Below are 18,556 nucleotides of genomic sequence, written 5' to 3'. Positions count from 1 at the left end.
CCGTGCCACGAAAGGAGTCGCGTCCATCCACCACCAAAGAATGCCACCCTCTCCTGCTTCGCGTGGCGAACGGTACTGGTAGTCGACGGCTGTCTCTTGCCCCAGCGGCACAAGGCGGATTCCGAGATACCCCAGGGCGCCCCGGAAGCTTTGTTCGAATTAGCAGCGGTGATAGCCTTGTCCTCGAGCCCCTATCATCAGTTGAACTCTGCGCCATCTTCCGAGAGCTCGACATCACTTCGCATCACGAAATTTGCCCGCATTGCCCCTGATGCTCCCATCAAGCCGCCCCATCAATTGATCCCCGCCCAGCGAACGGTTACCTTGGATATACATAGCCAGCAACTGTAACCCCAATCCAACCATCCGCGGATGACCACCGGGCTTTGTCCCGCCGCGGTGGAGGGATGCAGTCGTCAAAGGTGAAGGCTGAGACGCTTGGACGTAAGGCCAAGGTGTGTTTCCCCCTGTGGCCTGACATCTGCTAGCGCCTTGCTGACCACCGTACCACAGCTCACCCAGTCATACCAGGAGCTTCTTGAGTAAGAGCTACCCTGCCAACTCGCCCGCCTCCGGCCATTCACATGGCACTGACCGCCGCTCGCAGTGAATTCTCAAACAAGGACCTCAAGTCGGTTGGAAACTATACCCTGGGCCGGCTGATCGGGAAGGGCTCGTTTGGCAAAGTCTATCTCGCCACGCACAAGCTCACAAACGGCTCCAAGGTGCGTTGCCGACCTCTCCCTCCAACTGGAGCCGACGGCTAACTTTGCGACAGGTCGTTCTCAAGTCGGCGAACAAGGACGATTCAAACCTCGCTCGGGAGATCCACCACCACCGCCAGTTCGTCCACCCCCACATCGCCCGCCTGTACGAGGTCATCGTGACCGAGAGCTTGGTCTGGCTGGTCTTGGAATACTGTCCAGGTGTGTGTTGTGGAGTCCAACGGCAGCCGTTCCCTGTCTAACCTCTGGTTCAGGCGACGAGCTGTACAACTACCTCTTGAAACACGGCAAGCTACCCGTCGACAAGGTCCAGAAGACGTTTACGCAGCTCGTCGGCGCCGTGTGCTACGTCCACCAGCAATCATGCGTCCATCGGGACCTCAAGCTCGAGAACATACTTCTCGACAAGCACGAGAATGTGAAGCTGTGCGATTTTGGCTTCACGCGAGAGTACGAGGGAAAGGCAAACTACCTGCAGACGTTCTGCGGGACAATATGCTACTCGGCGCCCGAGATGCTCAAGGGGGAGAAGTATGCGGGCGAAAAAGTGGACGTGTGGAGCCTGGGCGTCATCCTCTATGCGTTGCTCTGCGGAGAGCTACCCTTCGACGACGACGACGATAGCGTCACGCGGACCAAGATCTTGACGCTGGAGCCCAACTACCCAGATCACATACCCCCCGACGCCCTGTCCCTGCTGAAGAGTTTGCTCTCGAAGCGGCCTCTCCTTCGGCCGACGCTGCCCGACATCCTGGCCCATCCGTTCCTTGCTGAGTACGCGCCCCAGCAGCAGGAGATTCTCAAGGTGGAGCGACCCGAGCCGTTCTCGACGCCTCTCGAGAAAGAGACGCTGCACCGGATGCGCAGCGCGGGGGTCGATATCGACTCGGTCATCGAGAGCGTGCTGGCGCAGAGATGCGACGTGTTGGCCGGTTGGTGGACCCTTCTGATCGAGAAGGAGGAGCGGAAACAGAAGAGGAGAGAGCGGAAGCGCAAGGAGAAGGAGTTGGAGAATAGGACTTCGAGACGCTTCTCGCAGGCTTCCAGCCGGCTGAACGCCTTGGCGACCGTCGAGGAAGCACAGCTTGCGCATTCGTCCGATCCGCCACCGCCGAGGACGCGAGGGAGAAGCGAGCGGAGGAGCGGCTATTTTCCCAGCCTGGCGATCCCCGACATGCCCGATCTCTCCGACCTGGCCAAGGTTGCGAACGGCAATCTCAGTCCCGAGAGTGAAGCGCCGCCACCGCCCATCGACAAGGACTCGATTCGATCCGTCAGCTCCTCCAGGCACCGCAAGCCGATACCCCCGCCGAAGGAGGGAGTCCTGCGCAGCGCACGGTCTCGCGGATCGACCCTGCACCTCGTGACGACTAGCGATGCATTGGGCGCCAACGGCGCCTCGCAAGGAGACCCGAAGAAGGTCAAGAAACGGCCGTCACACGCCATCATGGCCACCTGGAAGAACTGGACGCACTGGCTGTTTGAGAACACCGCTGGGAGGCGTCATAAAAACTCCAATAAGCGGGGGAGTCAATCAACGCCGAACCTCGTCTCCTCCAAGCCGGCCAGCGGGAAGGAGGGCAAGTCGCAGGCAAACAGCCCGCGGCCACAGACGAGCAAGTACCCGGCCAGCAGCTCCCGCGCAGCCCCACAAACCGCCAGCCTCCCCAAGGGCGTCGTTGCTAACGGCTACACCGCAAGGGGCGGCCCGTCCTCCGCCGCCGCCCTCTCCTCGCACCCTCCTCTCTCCCCGGGCCTCATCACCCCGCCCATCCCCTCCTCCAACCACGCCCCGCGCCTGCACACCTCAGGCTCGTCCTACAAGCGCCATTCCCTCTCCCCTTCGCCTCTAACCCCGCGCTCGACGGTCCGCCGCTCGTCGGGCCAGATGACGGGCCTCCGCGGCCGCAAGTCCACGTCGTCGTCCGTCTCGTCGGTGCGGTCCCTGCACCACACCACCCACCACACACACTCCCACAGCAAGGCCAGCTCGACCAGCTCTAACGGGTCCGTGTCGACGTCGGTGGCGTCCAAGACGCCGATGCAGAGTACACGGTCGCCGCATCATTCGGTCAAAGTGCTGCCTGCCACGCCGACGGCGGGGACGTTCCCCGGGTTTCCGAGTAATATCCGGCTGGTTAGGGATCGCGCCGGGCCGCCGTTGAGCATTTTTAATACGGAGGGGTTGGCTGGGGTGGGTGTGATGGGTTCGGGATCGGTGGGCGGGCACGGTGGGTATGCGTATCGGCATGGTGGTGGAATTTCACCCGTCATCGCGGCGCCGGGGAGTCCGAATCCGTTTTTTGCTTCATCGGGGCATGGAAATGGGAATGGAAATGGGAATGGAGGTGGGGTGGTGTTTGCGAAGCGGAAGAGGAATCTGTTCAAGGGGCCTATGTTGAGCCTGTCGGGGCATCATTTTGGGGGGTTCCATCATCATCATGGCTCGAGGGAGGGGAAAAGCGGGGTTGGAAAGGGAGGAGGTGGTGGTATTGGTGGGGTTGCCGGGAGTGGGAGTAGTGGGAGCCATTCGAGGAGTGCGAGCGCCAGTGGGTTGGGCGCTGGGAGGAGGAGTGGGGAGATGGCGATTCAGGAGGAGGATGAGGATGAGGAGGCCGAGGTTGAGGCGGAGGCGGCTGCTGCTGCGACCGCTGGGACTAAAACTGGGACGGGGACTGGTGCGGGTGTGTTTGCGATGGGTGATGTGGGCGAGGAAGGCGAAGGGGAAGAGGAGGTGGAGGAGGTGGAGGCGTTTAGTCCCATTGTCAAAAGGCCTGGGGAGATTGTAGAGGAGAACATTTATGAGGAGGGCGAGGAGGAGGCGGAAGAAGTCGCAGGGTTGCAGCCACCTGTGGAGATCAGGGCTGCCACGGCGGTGGCGGGTAAGGCGGAGAGTTGATATGTTGTGGGCGGCTGTCAGAGGGCTTGGCGGGATTTGGTTTTGCTTGTGATGGAGTGGTGTATTACTTGGTGTACAGTTGCTTCTGTTTTGGGGGTTCATTTCTCTTTTCTTTGTTTTGATGCCTTGTACATGTGTTGATTGGGGATACCACTTGTTGTGATGCAGCCGACACGTTCGGGTGTTTTGAGCGGACTTATTGGATAGTTTAGTTAGATGTAGACAGAGGTTCAGTTTCGCCCTCTGGCTGGCAAAGATCATCATTGATTGCACCTGACGCCCTGGCTCAAATTGTTCTGGCTTTAGATTATGGAACCCGAATCTTACTCTACGGGACTCGAGATTGATCATGGGATTGCCAACGTTGAATTTCGACTGCTGGGTCTGGGGATGTTAAAAGGAAGAAAGCAGTTGAAAACCAAATTCTCTGGGTATCCGTCCTATGAAACTTCGCTATACATTACGTCGTATCTTTCTTCCTCCTCCCATCATGTACAACTTGTAGCCTGGGCGAAATGAAAACAACAAATCAGACACAGCTGGCGTCTGCCTCCGTTTCACTCATCCATTACCTCACCTAATTAGTTCACTCCCGCCCTTTCCCCTTTTCACCAAAACCAAACAAGCCGCCAGCCCTCGCCACGCCGCCCTTGACCGCCCCCGCAGCTTGCTCCCCGCCCGCGACGGCCCCTCCGACGACCGTGTTGCCCGTCCCCGCGACCGCCTCGCCTAGCCCCCGGGACGTCGTCTCGGCGGTCTCTACCGGGTTCGGAACGTACGCGCCCCTCTCGTCCCTGCCCTTGCGCTCGACGCGGTTGACGCCCTCACGCGAGACGAGGTCGCCGACGGGGCGGCCCAGCCCGTCCTGGCCGAGCTGGTTCGCTACGAGGTTGTGCGTGCCGTCTTGCAGCGTCGAGGCGCCCTGCGGGAGCGGGCCGTTGTCGATTTTGGTTTTGGCGAGGTTTTCTGTGCAGATTTAGTAGGAATCTCGCTACTGCTGGTGATGGTTGCAATATGTTTTCGTAGTGGACGATAAGGTAGGGAAAGGAAAGCGTGGTGGTGGTGGTGGTGGCGTACCGCGCGTCGTGTAGCTGGCTTTGTTGTCGCGGGTGAAGTAGCGCAGGTAGAGGTCCTCCAGCCAGGGGACCCAGATGTCGTATTGCTTGTTGTATTGGGCTTTGACCCACTCCATGTTGGTCTATCAAGGGTGTTGTAAGTGATGTTGAATGTGGAGATGTATCTACAGGTCTGAAGCCGAGATTGAGATGGTCGAGTTCGAGAGCAGGAGTGGATGGAAGGCAACTCAGGGCCTCGGTATCCTTAATGTTCAGTTAACTGATGATGCAAGTCCTGTCCGCAAACAAGAACATGTGCCCTACAGGGCAGTGGTGTGGCTGCATCGTGGTGGGGTGGCGAGTGCGACGTCATGCCTTGAAGTCGAGATTCCCTGTTTCGGACAAGCTGAGGGTTGGCGACCACGGACCTATGGTATGGGAGCGGTCTCTGCGAGCAAGATTGGCTGCTGACGGCGAACGACATACTTTGGTGAATATCAGCTAAGTCCTTTGTTTCAAGAGACTGGTAATCAAACTTGGCTATTCTAGGGTTGTCTGCAACTATGGTTGATATGCCTTATACAGACCTACAGTGGCCGAGTTCCTGTCCCTCTGCCAAAACTGGGAATGGAGTCGCTTGGCAAGCATCATTAATCAATGCTGGTTTCCCAAGTTAGAAGACTCGATGCGTCGCTGTCGGTTTTTGAGGAATGAGCTTTGCCTGGCCGCAGGTAGGCAACGTTCATCAGTTGCGCATCGGGTCAAGTGTTGATTCTTTGGGGAGAAGGAAACAAGGCATGGTTTTGTTTGATAGGTTGCAGGCAGCGTGAGAGGTGAAAATTGCAAAAGCTTACCAACTAGCCCTATCCCCGCGCCTGTCGAATAGAGGTAGTTGAGCTACTTCTTTAGAGGGGAGTCGAACTCCCACCATTTCGGTTGCTGAAGTTCCAACCAGAGCTTCTCCCGATGCCGTTGAGCTAACTCGGTTAGGAGGACGTGGTAAAGTGTGAGCCGGAGAGATCCCTTACGAAGCACTGGCAGGCTGCAGGCAAGTGCTGGCTGCAGCTGAGATCGGACCAAAGCGTGGAGTCTACAACTCAACATAAGGGGAGAAGCACTGGTCACACGCGATGAAGGGCAAAAGGACAAGCAGCCGTTATGTAGCAGGGATTTGACACTGTTCCTGTATGTGGGGAAGCACAAGTTGCTATGCGAACGAGCTGGGAGTTGGAGGAGCTGCTTGAACATCAAGACGGGGAATAGACGACGTTACCTGCTCCCTAAACGTTGAGAGCTTGAAGGCTTGGCAACATCCTAGGGAACCAATATCATGGCTCAGGATGTGATAATGGCAGTACTACTCCGTAGGTAACTCCCTCGAGAGTCAAACCTGTAACATCCGGGGGTATGCAGTCCGCAGCTCCATAGACTCAGCTGTCGAGATAGTTCAGAAGAAACTTAGAAGCGAAATAGATTACTCTAATTAAATGCTGAAGCTATCGGGTGGAAGTTGATCTAAGCTGCCATATCTCGAAGTCTGGTGTCGCCGACTCTCGCTTCTGAGAAACGGTGGGCCGTCAAGGTTCGCAGGCTCGTGATGGAGGCAGGATTCGTGCGCTAGGGCTCCCAATTCCCAAATCTCGGGTCCAGTTTCGTTTCGTATTGCCTGCCGCGTGGCGCTCCACTAGCCCCACAGGCTCTGGGCTGCCAATGCAAGACCCCTGTGATTTGGCCAGCCAAACATCTGACGACTCTCACACCACTCTCCCGGTCGCTCTTGGCTTTTACAACTTTCTTTGTCTCTCGTTCTGCAGTCACTCCTTCAAGTTTTCTTTACAGTGCTTGGCGGCACATTCTCGTCGTCAACCTTTCGACGTTCCCTTTATCTGAACGGCGCAGAGTGCGGCAGCCGGGGCAGAAAGCGAAACCAGAGCGGAGCAATGGCGCGGCGGCAGCATCTTGCGCTGGGCCTAGTGACTGTCATGCTCTTCCTGGGGCTGACATATTTCATGTCATTCGGCAAGTCGAGCGATCAGTACAACACAATGAGGATATCCGAGGACACCTTGAAAAGCCAAACCGAGCACGGCAGCCTCACCAGCAGCGACGACAGCAGCAGCAGCAGCAGCAGCAGCAGTTTCGCCTCAGGCATCTCCGACAGCATCCTCCAAGGCGGCTCGATTGCGCCCAAGCTCGAGAACGCCACAGCAAAGTAAACACACCCCTTTCACCCCTCACTCCTGCAGCCCACCAAAAGGGGAAAATCGCTAACGCACCCATCTTCTCCGTTCCGCAGAGCCGAACTAGGCCGCGCCTCCTGGAAGCTCTTCCACACCATGATGGCGCGTTTCCCCGAGCAGCCGACAGCCGACGACAGCCTCGCGCTCAAGACGTACATCCAGCTGTTTGCGCGGCTATACCCCTGCGGCGACTGCGCCTCGCACTTCCAGAAGCTGCTCAAGAAGTACCCGCCGCAGACGGGCAGCCGCAACGCCGCGGCGGGCTGGGCGTGCTTCGTGCACAACGAGGTCAACAAGAGGCTACGCAAGCCCGAGTTTGACTGTAATAAGATTGGGGACTTTTATGATTGTGGCTGTGGCGAGGAGGACCATAAGGATAAGGCGGAGGGGAGGAAGAAGGACGGGGAGAAGGGGGAGAAAGGGGAAGAGCTGAAAGGTCGGGAGAAGGCCGAGGGGAAGGGGGAGGAATTGCAGGGGCGAGAGAGCGTTACGCTGGAGAAGGAGGAGGGGTTGAGGAGGGGTGGGTGAGGGCTTCTGTTGTGGGTGAAGCAGGAGTTAACGGCGTTCTTGGGTATCCGGTGGGTTGATTCTTATTGTGCGGTTTTGCTTGCTCGCATGGGAAATATGATGCCGTTTGGAGACCAAATAGAGAGGGGGCCACTTATTGGAGAGGTAGAAGGAACCTCAGAGCAGGGACAGACACAACATGATTGAATTCCTGCGCCAGGCCATGGCATGAGGGGCGGTTTTCTGGATTCTCTCTTGCTCCGGAGATTCACTACCTTAGAGTCTGACTATGCTGCAGCAGTTATAACGTATAGCATATCATGCCCGGGTTTGGAAGTCATTAGACCTGGTTAGCGCTCTGGATTCATAATGAAAATGGTCTCAAATCACAAACCCAGGGTAAGTGCAGTGTTAAGGGAATGCCATGTACGGAATGTCGCTCAGTTTATGAGCCGATTGATAAGATAGACATTGGTGGGACTGTCGACTTCACGTGACACTCCTCAGCCCGGTAAGGCGCACGCGTGTCGGCGCTGCCTTGAGCTGGAGCTCCAAGCTCGCCAACCACCATCACCACCTACGCCTACCATAGCCTGCGATTTCTTGGAAACCGACCACATCTCCCCATTTACAATCGACCACGGTTTCACTTTGACGACACTACACTTGAACCATCAGATTCACACAGTACTCCGAAATGGACTTCGGGAACTCGGGCAAGTTGAGGGAAGGCAAGTCATGGCCGCCGCCGCCGTGCTCCACCCTACTCACCCGGCCGTAGACTAACCGATGCGACTTGCAGATGGCATCCATCTTGACATGGACCGGTTGAAGAAGGGGGAGGTCAAGTATGTCCGGCTCATCACCATGTTTTTCTCTCCGTAAACAGTGACTGACCTCTCCCTCCAGTCTAGGCACATCGATGTAAGCCGGTTCTCCCATGACCATCCCCCGCCCGAGCACCTTACCTAACGAGCGCCACAACAGCATGGCCGTTACATTCAAGGATGGCGTCATCCTCGGGGCCGACTCGCGCACAACAACGGGCGCCTACATTGCGAATCGCGTGACCGACAAGCTGACGCAGGTGCACGACACCATCTGGTGCTGCCGCTCCGGCTCCGCCGCCGACACACAAGCCGTCGCCGACATTGTCAAGTACCAGCTCGAGCTGTATGCCATGGTCAACGGCAAGCCGCCGACGACGCAGACGGCCGCCGCCATCTTCCAGGAAATTTGCTATGCCAACAAAGACCGGTTGACGTGAGTCCTCCTCACCACCCTCACCCCGCAACGCAACGCACTCTACACACAATCATGGGAAATGGCTCGGGCTGATTTGAAAACAGGGCAGGCCTCATCATCGCGGGCTGGGACGAGCGGCACGGTGGGCAGGTGTACAGCATCCCGCTGGGCGGGTCGCTGCACAAGCAGCCGTATGCCATCGGCGGGTCCGGCTCGACCTACATTTACGGCTTCTGCGACGCCCACTGGCGCGAGGGCATGGACGAGGCCGACGCAGTAAACTTTGTCAAGGACGCGCTCAAGGAGGCCATCAAGTGGGACGGCAGTTCGGGCGGCGTCATCCGCATGGTTGTGCTGACGGCCAAGGGCGCCGACAGGCATCTATATTTGCCGGATACGGACTACAAGGTGCGGCATCTGTGAACGCAAGTGGAGGGCGAGGTCGAGAGCGGCATTCTGAGCCCTGGTTGAGCGCTGGGCGTTTTACAACAACAACAACAATGACATTGCGTTCGGGTCATGAAGCGACTGTGTCGGCCCAGTGTGCGCTGGTGTGTGAACATGGTCTGAAGCGGCGTGGCTGGAAGGCGGTTTTCGAGCCGGGATCAAGAAGTTGCGAGCGCTCTGTGCGAGGAGACCATTTTGCCAGTGTACAGCTCCCTTGCTCATTGCATGCTAAAAACTCGGGCGATCACTGGTCGCTTGAAGCGCTCTCTGGGATAGTGAGTGTTTCCTGTTGTCGGGGTCTGTTTCACTGGATTCGCTTCCCTAATCGGGAAGTTCTCAAGTACACCCCGCTTGAAGGTTACGAAACAGCAAATCTCTAACCACCCGACGCTAGCAGCGAGGAGCCGGTGCGATTCCGCCTCGCGAATTATGCAGCGGCCGCAAGAAGCTGCAATGTCATGCTGCGCCGTGCTGCCTGCTTGCTTTGATGTTTTGTGGGGCGTTTTCTGACATCCTCTAGGTACTCAGCCACCTCCTCGAGGTGCACGAATGTCCATCTCCTTCTCCGCATTCATACCCTGACCTCCCTTCTCGCCTTCTCCTCCCAGGCATATCATATCCAGTAAACACTACATACAACCTACCTCTCGCTCACCCTGCATGCAGAGGATAACCCGCGAGGGTCCCCTAAATTCACCATGTCAGATCCCGTCCTCCCTCAGATCAAAGACGAACATCGCACTACTGCTGTAACCTCCAATCCCAACCCCAACCATGAAACTAGGCCCGAAAACAACAAAACAGGCAACGAAAATCATGATCAGAAAGCAACCGAGCCCATCAAACACGCCGCCACCACCACCACCACCGATGCAATCGCAATCGCAGCAGCGATAACGTCGCAATGGCAAGCTCTCATGGACCGCGGCCGCACCCACACCGCCCGCCGCGAGCTCGAGCGCGCCAGCCACGTCTTTACCTCGGCCCTGCACCTGTGTGATCGCTATCCGGACATCCTGACGCCGCACCGTTTCAGATTCAGGGTGTTGGGCGATCTGGGCTGGGTGGAGCGGTTGAGTGGGCGGTATGAAACTGCGTTGGAGGTTTTGAGGGAGGCTGTTTCACTTTCTGTTGTTCTTTTAGATTCTGCTACTGCTACTACGACTGATGGGGGGAAGGGTGAGGATGAAGGTTACGAAATTGGGTGGTGGGATGCGGATGGCGATAGGTATGGGGATGCTGAGCGCAGAGTTGTAGAATCGGTTAGGAGGGAAGGTGAGAATGCTATAGTGGGGGATCGCGTGCAGTCGGCGGGTACTGTTGGTGAGGCGGAGAGGGAAGCACATGGTGAGAGTTATAGTCGGCCCAGTCTGTTCATCGCCGGCGAGATTGGGACCGTGTACAGGCAGTTGGGGAAGCTGGAGGAGGCTCGGGAGGCGTTCAGGTCGCAGCTGGCTATTGCCAGACGGTTGGGCATCGACGGGCCGCAGTGTCGGGCAAGGGTCAATCTCGGGATCGTAAGGTACCAACTGGCTTTGAGGAGGTGGGAAATCGCCGAGGCTGCAGGTAGCAGGGGTGACGGGAATGTCAGAGAAGAAGTAGAAGGCATGGTTGCTCTGGCGATGGATCATTTACAAAAAGGGATAGAGATTGCGGAGAGGATACGGGCAGAAGAGTCGAAGCGCGGGGGACATCGGCCTGACACCAGGGAGAGGGAGGCGAGGGCTTGGAAGGCCTTGGGTTACGCTAGGATGGCGCTCTGCTACTGTCTTTGGGCGGCTGTCCAGACCAACAACGAGAAGGAGATGCTGGAGAAGGCAGCAGATGCCGGACGCAAGGCTGTGGATTCTGCCGGACTGATGCTCGGCTCGATCCTACCCATGGCAAGATTCAGCTACGGACACGTGCTTCTCAAGCAGGGCCACAAGGAGCTCGCGCTGGACCAGTTCAACAACATCGCCTCGCCCTGGCCCTGGCAAGCCATCACGCCGGTCATGGTCATGTGCAAGGAACCGTCGGACGAGCATCGCGGCTATCTCGCCGAGATGATTGAGGCCGGCGCCGATTTGGACGTGGTCGATCCCGACGGCTACACTGCTCTCGACCATGCAGTCTTCAGCGGAGACGCCGAGTGCGAAACGATGCTCCTCAATGGGCTCAGGAAGCAGCTGAATCTCTCTGACACTGACGTGGCAGCACGCCGGACCGAGGCACACCTCCGCAAGGGATACCGGGAGATGCTGCAGGAGAAGCTCCGGCCGATCCTCTACCGGCGGGACGAGGATCCGGACTGCATGAAGAAACTCCGGCGGGTGTACGCCGAGGCGCTCGCGGCCGACCCGCGGAAGAGCCGCTTCTTCGACCGTCTCAAGTTCATACGGTATACCGACTTCAGGCGGTTTGGCAGGCTGCCGCGGTCCAGCGACGGGCTGGTGCGCTCGTACGAGGACGGCGAAGACCTGGACGTGCTCGTCTTCTTCTCGTATCGCTGGCTGAACCAGGACAAGAGCCTCAACACGCCCGACGACGCCAACCATACGCAGTACCGGCGGATGCTGGATGCTGCCGAACTGTATATGCAACAGAATCCCTCCGTGGACGAGACGAAACTGTGTGTCTGGATGGTGCGTTTGGAGACTAGGTTACCTTGGGTCGAATCGATGCTGACACCGCACCTTCTTGTAGGATTTTGCTTGCGTCGACCAAGACAATCCCGGCACCGGCGTCTCGGCGCTTCCCATCATCATCACTCGTCGGTAGTCTGTCTCTTGAGTGTAACTGGTATCAACGACTGACTTTGCCGGGCAGAATGTGACGCCGTCATCAGCCTGGTCGACGACACGTACTACGACCGGGCATGGTGCTGCGTCGAGGCCATGATGATTGCCCAGCTTCGACGCGCCGTCCGCTCCAAGTCCAACTTCCATGCGTGGTATGAGCACAAGGCTGTCGCAGGGGCGATAGGGCAGAGCGGCAATGGCGACTCGACAACAAGAGGGTGGACGCTGCAGAAGGCACCCACCCACCCGTCGCTTGATATGAAGGACAAGAAGCTGACGTATGAGCTTGACCGGCCCAAGGTCATGTTTCTAGAGCGGCAGAGCAGGTTTCTGGGGCCGTTGGGACGGCAGAGTTGGGACATTTGATGATGACTGGGAGAATGAACCCATCAAGACGAGGACGACCGAGGTGCCGAGCCTAACCTCACTTTCGTGCTCCGAGTGGAGAAGTTGGACACCTATCTACGGCGGTTCCAGTCGACGTCGGGGTGTCCAGTAGGGTTTGGTTATGTTGACTTCCTTGTTGCCAACGTCTCGAGAAGCGGCCTCCGGGAGGGCGGTGAGGCCGTCGATGGAGACGAAGGATTGGAGGTTTGGCGCAGCAGAGTCGCAGAGGGGCGGGGCAATATGCACGAAACTGGGGCAGAACACACAAACAAACCATAGGGCTGAGTACGGGCAAAAAGCGCACTCTGGTTATTGATGGGAAGTCATGTCGGGGACGGATGTTTAGTTGAAGAGGGAGCCAACAACATGCAGGCGTTGATTGGCACAGGTTACGACAACACAGATTCCGTTACCGATTTCGACTCGAAATCAGCGCTTTAGTTGAGCTGATTTCGGCGATGTAAGCTCTGGACCCAGTACTCGGAACCGCCCATGGTAACATCGCGATGCTCGGGCTCGCCGTTCTTCTGGGCCAGGACTGTTACTGCTTTTAGCGTCGTATGATGTGCCTTCGGTAGGTACCTGAGTTAAGGGGAGTTTGGGCCTAGACAAGCAAACAACGACGATGTCTCGGAAGTGAACAACATGACTATAAGAAGGCTCAATCCTCGACGCACTTGATGCAATTCCACCAGACGCTGACAACCACATCTACATCTTCAATCCGACTTCACAACTCAACAGACCTTCAACACCATCTCCTTGTGTGTCGACATCTCAATTCCATTCAGACTCCTTTCTGCAAAATGGTTAAGCTCAGCGCCATCAGCCTCGCAGTTGTCTGCGCCCTTTCGCCCCTCGCGGAAGCAGCCGCGTGCAAGAACGGTCTATACTACTGCGGTTACAACCTTCTGAAGAAAGGTACGTACGGATCATCCCATCCAGTCTCTTCTTTCTCTGCCTCCTCGGGCGCTGTAAGCGGTAGTCTATTTCACCCCATGTAGCGGACTGACGTTGTGTGGTAGGGAAATACCAAAACGAGATGATCGCTGAGAACAAGCGACTTGGAGCACCGACCGATAAGTACTCGCTGTGGTACTCACTGTATTATTGCGGCGCTGGCGGCGATGGATGGATCAGGTATATCACTACATGCGACCAGTGCGTCGATGGTGGATCTGGAAAGAACGATTATTGCCGCTTAGCCTAGATGCATCATACTATCTAGATATCTGGTTAACGTTGGGGTTTGGATTTGATTTGGGCCTGGGGGCAAGGTCACGGTAGCAGCGGTCGTTCTCTTGATGTTGGTCAAGGCGATGTTGGAACTTAGTGCAGACAAATAATCAACGGGCCTCTGATGGTTTTGCGAAGGTCGGCGAAATCAATTGTGCTAATGCAAGGACCTTTTCATCCGGGGTAATAAACCCCAAGTTGCACGGGACAGCATGGTTGGAATCGTGACATATCAGACCTAATGTACATCTTCCGCCGCTTCAAGGCATATAACCATCCTCATGTCCGCAATCCTTCCGCACATCGGAGCATTACTACATGTAATAAAAGGGGTTACCCGCACCGGAGAAGAGCGCGGCGCTAGAGGCCCATGGTGAGATTCCCACTGCCATCGCGTCTAGAGTCCAGAACCTCAAACTGCGGGCAAGTCTCACAGCCCTATCTTCGCCCGCTGCGCTGCCAGGCGCTTTTTAAGATGCGGTTGCAAGAAATTCTTCAACCGCTCGTGGTTTCTCGTGGCGGCCTTGAACTTTGACCATTTCTCCAGGGGAATACACCCATCGTGGCGATACCCGTCCAGGGCGGGCATCGCCTTCATTTTGACGGTGAACGTGTCCGACAGAAGCCACAGGGGATGAAAGGCGCTCTTGGAATATTCTCTCGCATGTCGAGGAAGTAAATCCTCGTTCAACTGCCGGAAGGACCACCAAATACGACCGAGGATGACCGCGTCACAGTGGCTTGCACTCGTGAGCGAGGCTCTACGTTTGGGCGAGGCAGTCAGCGGCCAGGCGGGATGGGTGTGGCTGCGGGCATCCAGTTCCCGGTTGAAGAAATCGAGGCTATCCTGGATCACAGAGAGGCGGAGTTTCGTCACCATCTCTGTTTAGTTCAGGTTAGCGGAGACGATCGGCAGTCAGAAAGTGAAACTCCCCCTACCTACCCAACAAGTCAGGAGGCCCCAGATGTTCCTCGAATGTGAGGAGGCCACCGCCTGCGTACGAGGCAGCACTGGCCCCGCCGTCGTCGTCCGTGGATCCCACAGTCATGCCCCAGACAAGATCCCGGATAGTGACAGAGAGCAGTTCCTCACTCCCGAGCTTCCAGGTTGCGTGAGCTTTCATGAGTCGTTCCTAACCCGTGATCTTTGTTGGTGTGCCATCCTCATTAGGGCCGGGTTTTGAACCAAATTCACCCATGGATTCACCCACGGCTGCAGGGCGCGGAGTAGCGCATATTTGTCGACGAGCAATACAATATCGTAGAGTTGGACAACCCCTACCGTCTTGGGGACATTGCAGAATGTGCCATGAACGATGGAGAGAAGAACTCGCGTTGCGCATGGCTTGTCGTCTGGGAGCGAGGCGTCCCAGTCACCCTGTGCCGGCTTGGACTCCTTCCACGGACCGAACAGCATGCTCCGCCAGACCTGCGAGGCTCGACGCATGGTTGCGGAGCAGACTCTGAAAGTCGAGGGGGTGCCGAAGTCGGACCCAACTCACAGAAGAAGATCGCCGTCAGGATCGATTTGGACGGTCTCATGCTGATCTGGGGAGGCGCTCCCTGTTGTTGTTGTTGTTGTTGAGGGCTGGCCTTCGGTTTTGGGGTCGAATCCGAGTTCGATGACATCCTTTCGGTGGCGTGCTGAGAACTTGGACTGGTTGAGATGCTTGCAATGTGCTAGCCAATACGGGAGTCAAAATTGGGCGGATGTGAGACTGAGTGATTGAGGAGCGAATGTTTCATGAGACAGTGAGATCAAGTTGAGTTTGTCCCTCAATGTAGGAATAAAAGTCGGCGATGAGCCATGCCAACACTGAAAGGCAACCTTAAGCTGAGAAGCGCCTATCCCCGACTCGTCGTGTAACGACAAAAAGAACCCCTGCAGCTAGCCGCTGGGCTCTCTGTGTCTTTTTCCTGCTGCGATGCGCAGCCTCATGAACTCACGTAAAACCATTGGTTGAAACATCCATGGATCGGACTGACAAGCCAGCGTCTCGCCTTGACAAGAAAACATTCACCTACTGTTTCACCCCATGTGTGTTGTCAAGCCTGATCTTCCGAAGAGGTCCTAGATCTCCAAGCCAGGCAGATCAGCGCGCAGACCCAGAATCCAGGTCTCATCCCCCATGCAAGCCATACCTGGCCGCGTGAACTGAGTCTTGTCCTCCGCCACCTCCCAGCCAATGTGTTCGACGCTGCTGACAAGGACCGATTTGTCCACGACGTCGTAGCCCACTAACAGACTCCCATCCTCGGGACTTCACATCACACTCTCGCGGAGCACGGCGCAGGTATCATGGTTCCAGAATTGACAGACGAAGTGGCCCACGCGCACGTTGGCGGGGACGAGGCCAATGGCGCCCCCAGTGCCAACGAAGGGGCGCATGTCGTCCGGGTGGCCGGCAAGTGTCATGAGGAATTTGTTGCTAAGTCCGCGTGCCTTGTCCATGTTTGGGATCCTAACATGGTCGGCGATACTCGCCGCCCAGCGCTTGGTAGCCGCGTAGAAAGGAAGCACGCAGGTTGGACAGCGGCAGGGGCGGACCAAGGTGTTTGATCCGGATGGCCAGGCTTCTCAGTGCAATCTTGTCGTCGTCGGGTTTGGGCGGGGACATGAGATTGCTTATTCCCGTTCACGGCCATTTCCTTTGAGAAGCCCCCTATAAACGAGCTGGCGAGTGAACTTGTGCTAAACCTGCATGGCTGGTGGTGCCCTGGGGTTTGAATGTAAGGTAGTTTCTCTGTCTTTTTGCCTCTGTCAAAGTCGTCGACTCCGCTCCTCTTCCATAAATCCATGGATTCCAAGTGCTGCTGCCATGTCATCGAGAATCCTTCATCAGCATATGATAGACAAGGGCACTTAGATAGACCATCTCCGCAGCCCTTTCAACGCCGTCGCGCGCTGCTGTGTTCTGAAAGTGAACCGCGCCCTTATACGTTTCAAAGAGCGGCTTCCGGTAGTCGACGGTATGCTGCCGTCGAGATGGTCGTGCGTCAGCCCTCGGAAAGCGTAGATCTTACGTGTGGGAGTTGGCAGACGGATCCCTGGAAAGTGTCGATGAGGTTCGCCAATGTGAACTCGGAGGTAACTCGAAACTGCGACAGGCGCATGCGGTCGAGTTTGAAGGATGAACTCTACCGCCGCATCACCCGGGGCCATCTGGTTGTAGTAGGTAACCCATTTCAGAAAGTCTTCCCAGGGTACCGCAAAGGTGCCGAAGAAGACGGTGAGCTTGAGGCGACAATGGACTCCTGAACTATCCAAGTGCGCCTCCAGTAGCCCTCGTGAATGAGGGCAGTGAGGAATGGCCTGACGACTCTGTCCCAGTCCGGTGGACCGGAACTTGTGGTCACGTCAGGAATGTCGAGAGAGATATAATCTCAAATGCGCCTGTTCTGCTCATTCAGGTGCTTCTGATTCATATCGTTCAGCTTTTGTTCCATTTCTTGCTGCTTCTTCAGCACCCCCGCGTGCTCCAGATTGGCGACGTATTCCTGGGGGGTCAACTTGTTCATGTCAACGGGACGAGAGAGAAATAAAAGCCAGACGAGGACGCCTCGGGTGCGACTGTAAATGAAGAGCATGAGGGGAATCTGTCCGTGCATCTCGTTGGTATCGTAATGATTGAAGCACAGAGCGTCGACCCACAGCACCTGAGATTGCGTCCGGCTGCGCAGGTGGCTCAGTGCGTTCCAGAGATCTCTGTCAACCTTAACATGGGTGCCGTTCACCGTTCTGAACCGGAAAGCCGGCTGTGGTTCGACGCCCCAACCATAGGACAGCGCTTCATACTGTGGGCGTTCCGAGAACGTGGTTGAGACGAGTTTGCAGTGAATGGGTTGGTACTAGCGGCCAGGGAAGAGTATCAGAAGCCGCCGGCTATCCGTTCAGTTTTTCAAGGGCGGGTATATACTGGAGTTCGGGCCCTCGGCCTTGGTTGAGTTTGTTGACGGTGCCGTCGGAGACCCATAATCATGTGCCTGCGAGCAAGAGGGTGACCAGTACGAAGACACCTGAAACAGTCCAACCCAGGCCCACGCTGCTGTGCAAAGGAATGGTGTGCAGCGCAGTATGCGTCTTGAACGAGCTGTAGGGGTGTTGCACCTAGACCGCGTTCACTGTGCGTGGCGGGTTCTTGGACCTTGAAGTCAATCGAACTTGGAAACCCGGGCGTGAATGACGCGCCCAATGGTTAGCAGGTCGGTGTTTTCCAGCTAGAAATGCGGTGCGCGTGGAAAAAGCCCGTACTGATCCCGGACCAAGACAGGAAGATGCCTGGGTGTGCCAGCTGCCCAGGGCCTTTTTCATTTCTGCCGGACGGCAAGATTCAAAATTTTGCCTGGCGCAGGGACGGTGAATGTCAGATATCCAAAATACAAATTGAGATTGTCGGGCTGCAGGCGCCATTAATGTTGTGGCTGAGCCAAGTCACGAGAGATCGAAGAGTGAAGGTGATGTCGTGAAGGGGCCGGAAGCTTGGGAGAGTCCCAGAACCTGGGACAGTTCCCTACACTGGCACAGTGCGACAGCCACCAGAAATCCCAAGACCCAAGGACAGTTCGCCGTAAGCAGGGAAACCACTAGACTTGTACGCACAGAAGGAGTTACCCTCACAGCTTTTCAGCCGCCCTCAATTCCCACTCAGGATTGGTCCCGTAGTTTGGGATAGCTCTTTCCAACGGCTTCCAGGGGCGGCGCCGCCTCCTCCTTCCTCGCCAAAACCTCTGTCCTGGTCTTAGTCGTTACTGTTGTTGTACCAACATGGTGAGCCAGATCAGAGAGGAGATGAAGAAGCAGGAAGGGGAACTTCAAATCGCATAAACGACAAGTGAGCCAGCTCGAGCGCCAAGCTTCAAGATTCGGACGTAGTGTAAGTCAAACACCCCCTTTCCAACCACTCCAGATTCCGACTACCCTTTTACACCAAAAGTGCTGATTCTCAACAGCCTATTAAAGCACTACCCTAAGCTCCTAAAAGTGTAAAGATTTGCTAACGCAAATGATAAAAGCGAGCGGAACAGATAACCGAGC

At 56.5% G+C, this 18,556-nt stretch overlaps 9 protein-coding genes across 9 annotated transcripts; 6 read left to right on the top strand and 3 right to left on the bottom strand.

Annotated features, from left to right (window-relative positions):
• The first annotated feature begins 115 nt into the window (after positions 1–115).
• Positions 116–3,779, top strand: N657DRAFT_388670 (kinase-like protein). The gene is made up of 5 exons (XM_062787136.1): positions 116–455; positions 514–542; positions 608–725; positions 779–926; positions 980–3,779. The coding sequence occupies exons 1-5, from the start codon at positions 408–410 to the stop codon at positions 3,622–3,624; spliced, it is 2,988 nt and encodes a 995-aa protein (XP_062648115.1). The 5' UTR covers positions 116–407; the 3' UTR covers positions 3,625–3,779.
• A 610-nt stretch (positions 3,780–4,389) lies between these two features.
• Positions 4,390–4,992, bottom strand: N657DRAFT_595149 (uncharacterized protein; the record flags this gene model as incomplete). Its single annotated transcript, XM_062789968.1, has 2 exons — positions 4,702–4,992; positions 4,390–4,590 (listed from the first exon to the last, which is right to left on the bottom strand). Coding segments are annotated over exons 1-2 (315 nt in total), but the record flags the coding sequence as incomplete, so codon positions are not given.
• A 1,435-nt stretch (positions 4,993–6,427) lies between these two features.
• N657DRAFT_595145 (uncharacterized protein) lies at positions 6,428–7,816 on the top strand. The gene is made up of 2 exons (XM_062789967.1): positions 6,428–6,891; positions 6,976–7,816. Exons 1-2 carry the CDS (start codon positions 6,620–6,622, stop codon positions 7,445–7,447), a joined length of 744 nt encoding a protein of 247 aa, XP_062648113.1. The 5' UTR covers positions 6,428–6,619; the 3' UTR covers positions 7,448–7,816.
• Positions 7,817–8,123: 307 nt separating this feature from the next.
• On the top strand, positions 8,124–9,094 carry N657DRAFT_655616 (proteasome component PRE3 precursor; the record flags this gene model as incomplete). Its single annotated transcript, XM_062794620.1, has 4 exons — positions 8,124–8,157; positions 8,229–8,274; positions 8,414–8,689; positions 8,776–9,094. 4 exons carry the CDS (start codon positions 8,124–8,126, stop codon positions 9,092–9,094), a joined length of 675 nt encoding a protein of 224 aa, XP_062648112.1.
• Positions 9,095–9,816: 722 nt separating this feature from the next.
• N657DRAFT_680349 (uncharacterized protein) lies at positions 9,817–12,264 on the top strand (the record flags this gene model as incomplete). Its single annotated transcript, XM_062796280.1, has 3 exons — positions 9,817–11,742; positions 11,804–11,870; positions 11,927–12,264. The coding sequence occupies 3 exons, from the start codon at positions 9,817–9,819 to the stop codon at positions 12,262–12,264; spliced, it is 2,331 nt and encodes a 776-aa protein (XP_062648111.1).
• An 827-nt stretch (positions 12,265–13,091) lies between these two features.
• On the top strand, positions 13,092–13,495 carry N657DRAFT_571789 (uncharacterized protein; the record flags this gene model as incomplete). The annotated part of the gene is made up of 2 exons (XM_062788833.1): positions 13,092–13,206; positions 13,311–13,495. The coding sequence occupies 2 exons, from the start codon at positions 13,092–13,094 to the stop codon at positions 13,493–13,495; spliced, it is 300 nt and encodes a 99-aa protein (XP_062648110.1).
• Positions 13,496–13,620: 125 nt separating this feature from the next.
• Positions 13,621–15,419, bottom strand: N657DRAFT_388658 (uncharacterized protein). The gene is made up of 3 exons (XM_062787135.1): positions 14,717–15,419; positions 14,465–14,654; positions 13,621–14,403 (listed from the first exon to the last, which is right to left on the bottom strand). Exons 1-3 carry the CDS (start codon positions 14,966–14,968, stop codon positions 13,952–13,954), a joined length of 894 nt encoding a protein of 297 aa, XP_062648109.1. The 5' UTR covers positions 14,969–15,419; the 3' UTR covers positions 13,621–13,951.
• A 781-nt stretch (positions 15,420–16,200) lies between these two features.
• Positions 16,201–16,843, top strand: N657DRAFT_388463 (uncharacterized protein). Its single transcript, XM_062787134.1, has one exon. It carries the CDS (start codon positions 16,319–16,321, stop codon positions 16,778–16,780), a length of 462 nt encoding a protein of 153 aa, XP_062648108.1. The 5' UTR covers positions 16,201–16,318; the 3' UTR covers positions 16,781–16,843.
• Positions 16,844–17,064: 221 nt separating this feature from the next.
• On the bottom strand, positions 17,065–17,361 carry N657DRAFT_538941 (uncharacterized protein; the record flags this gene model as incomplete). The annotated part of the gene is made up of 1 exon (XM_062787809.1): positions 17,065–17,361. A coding segment is annotated over one exon (297 nt), but the record flags the coding sequence as incomplete, so codon positions are not given.
• Between the last annotated feature and the right edge of the window lie 1,195 nt (positions 17,362–18,556).

This window comes from Parathielavia appendiculata, assembly GCF_033297405.1.
Source record: "Parathielavia appendiculata strain CBS 731.68 unplaced genomic scaffold N657scaffold_5, whole genome shotgun sequence".
Taxonomy (NCBI): Eukaryota; Fungi; Ascomycota; class Sordariomycetes; order Sordariales; family Chaetomiaceae; genus Parathielavia; species Parathielavia appendiculata.
The sequence above is the reverse complement of the archived record's forward strand: the minus strand, read 5'-3'. Positions and strand labels throughout refer to the sequence as shown.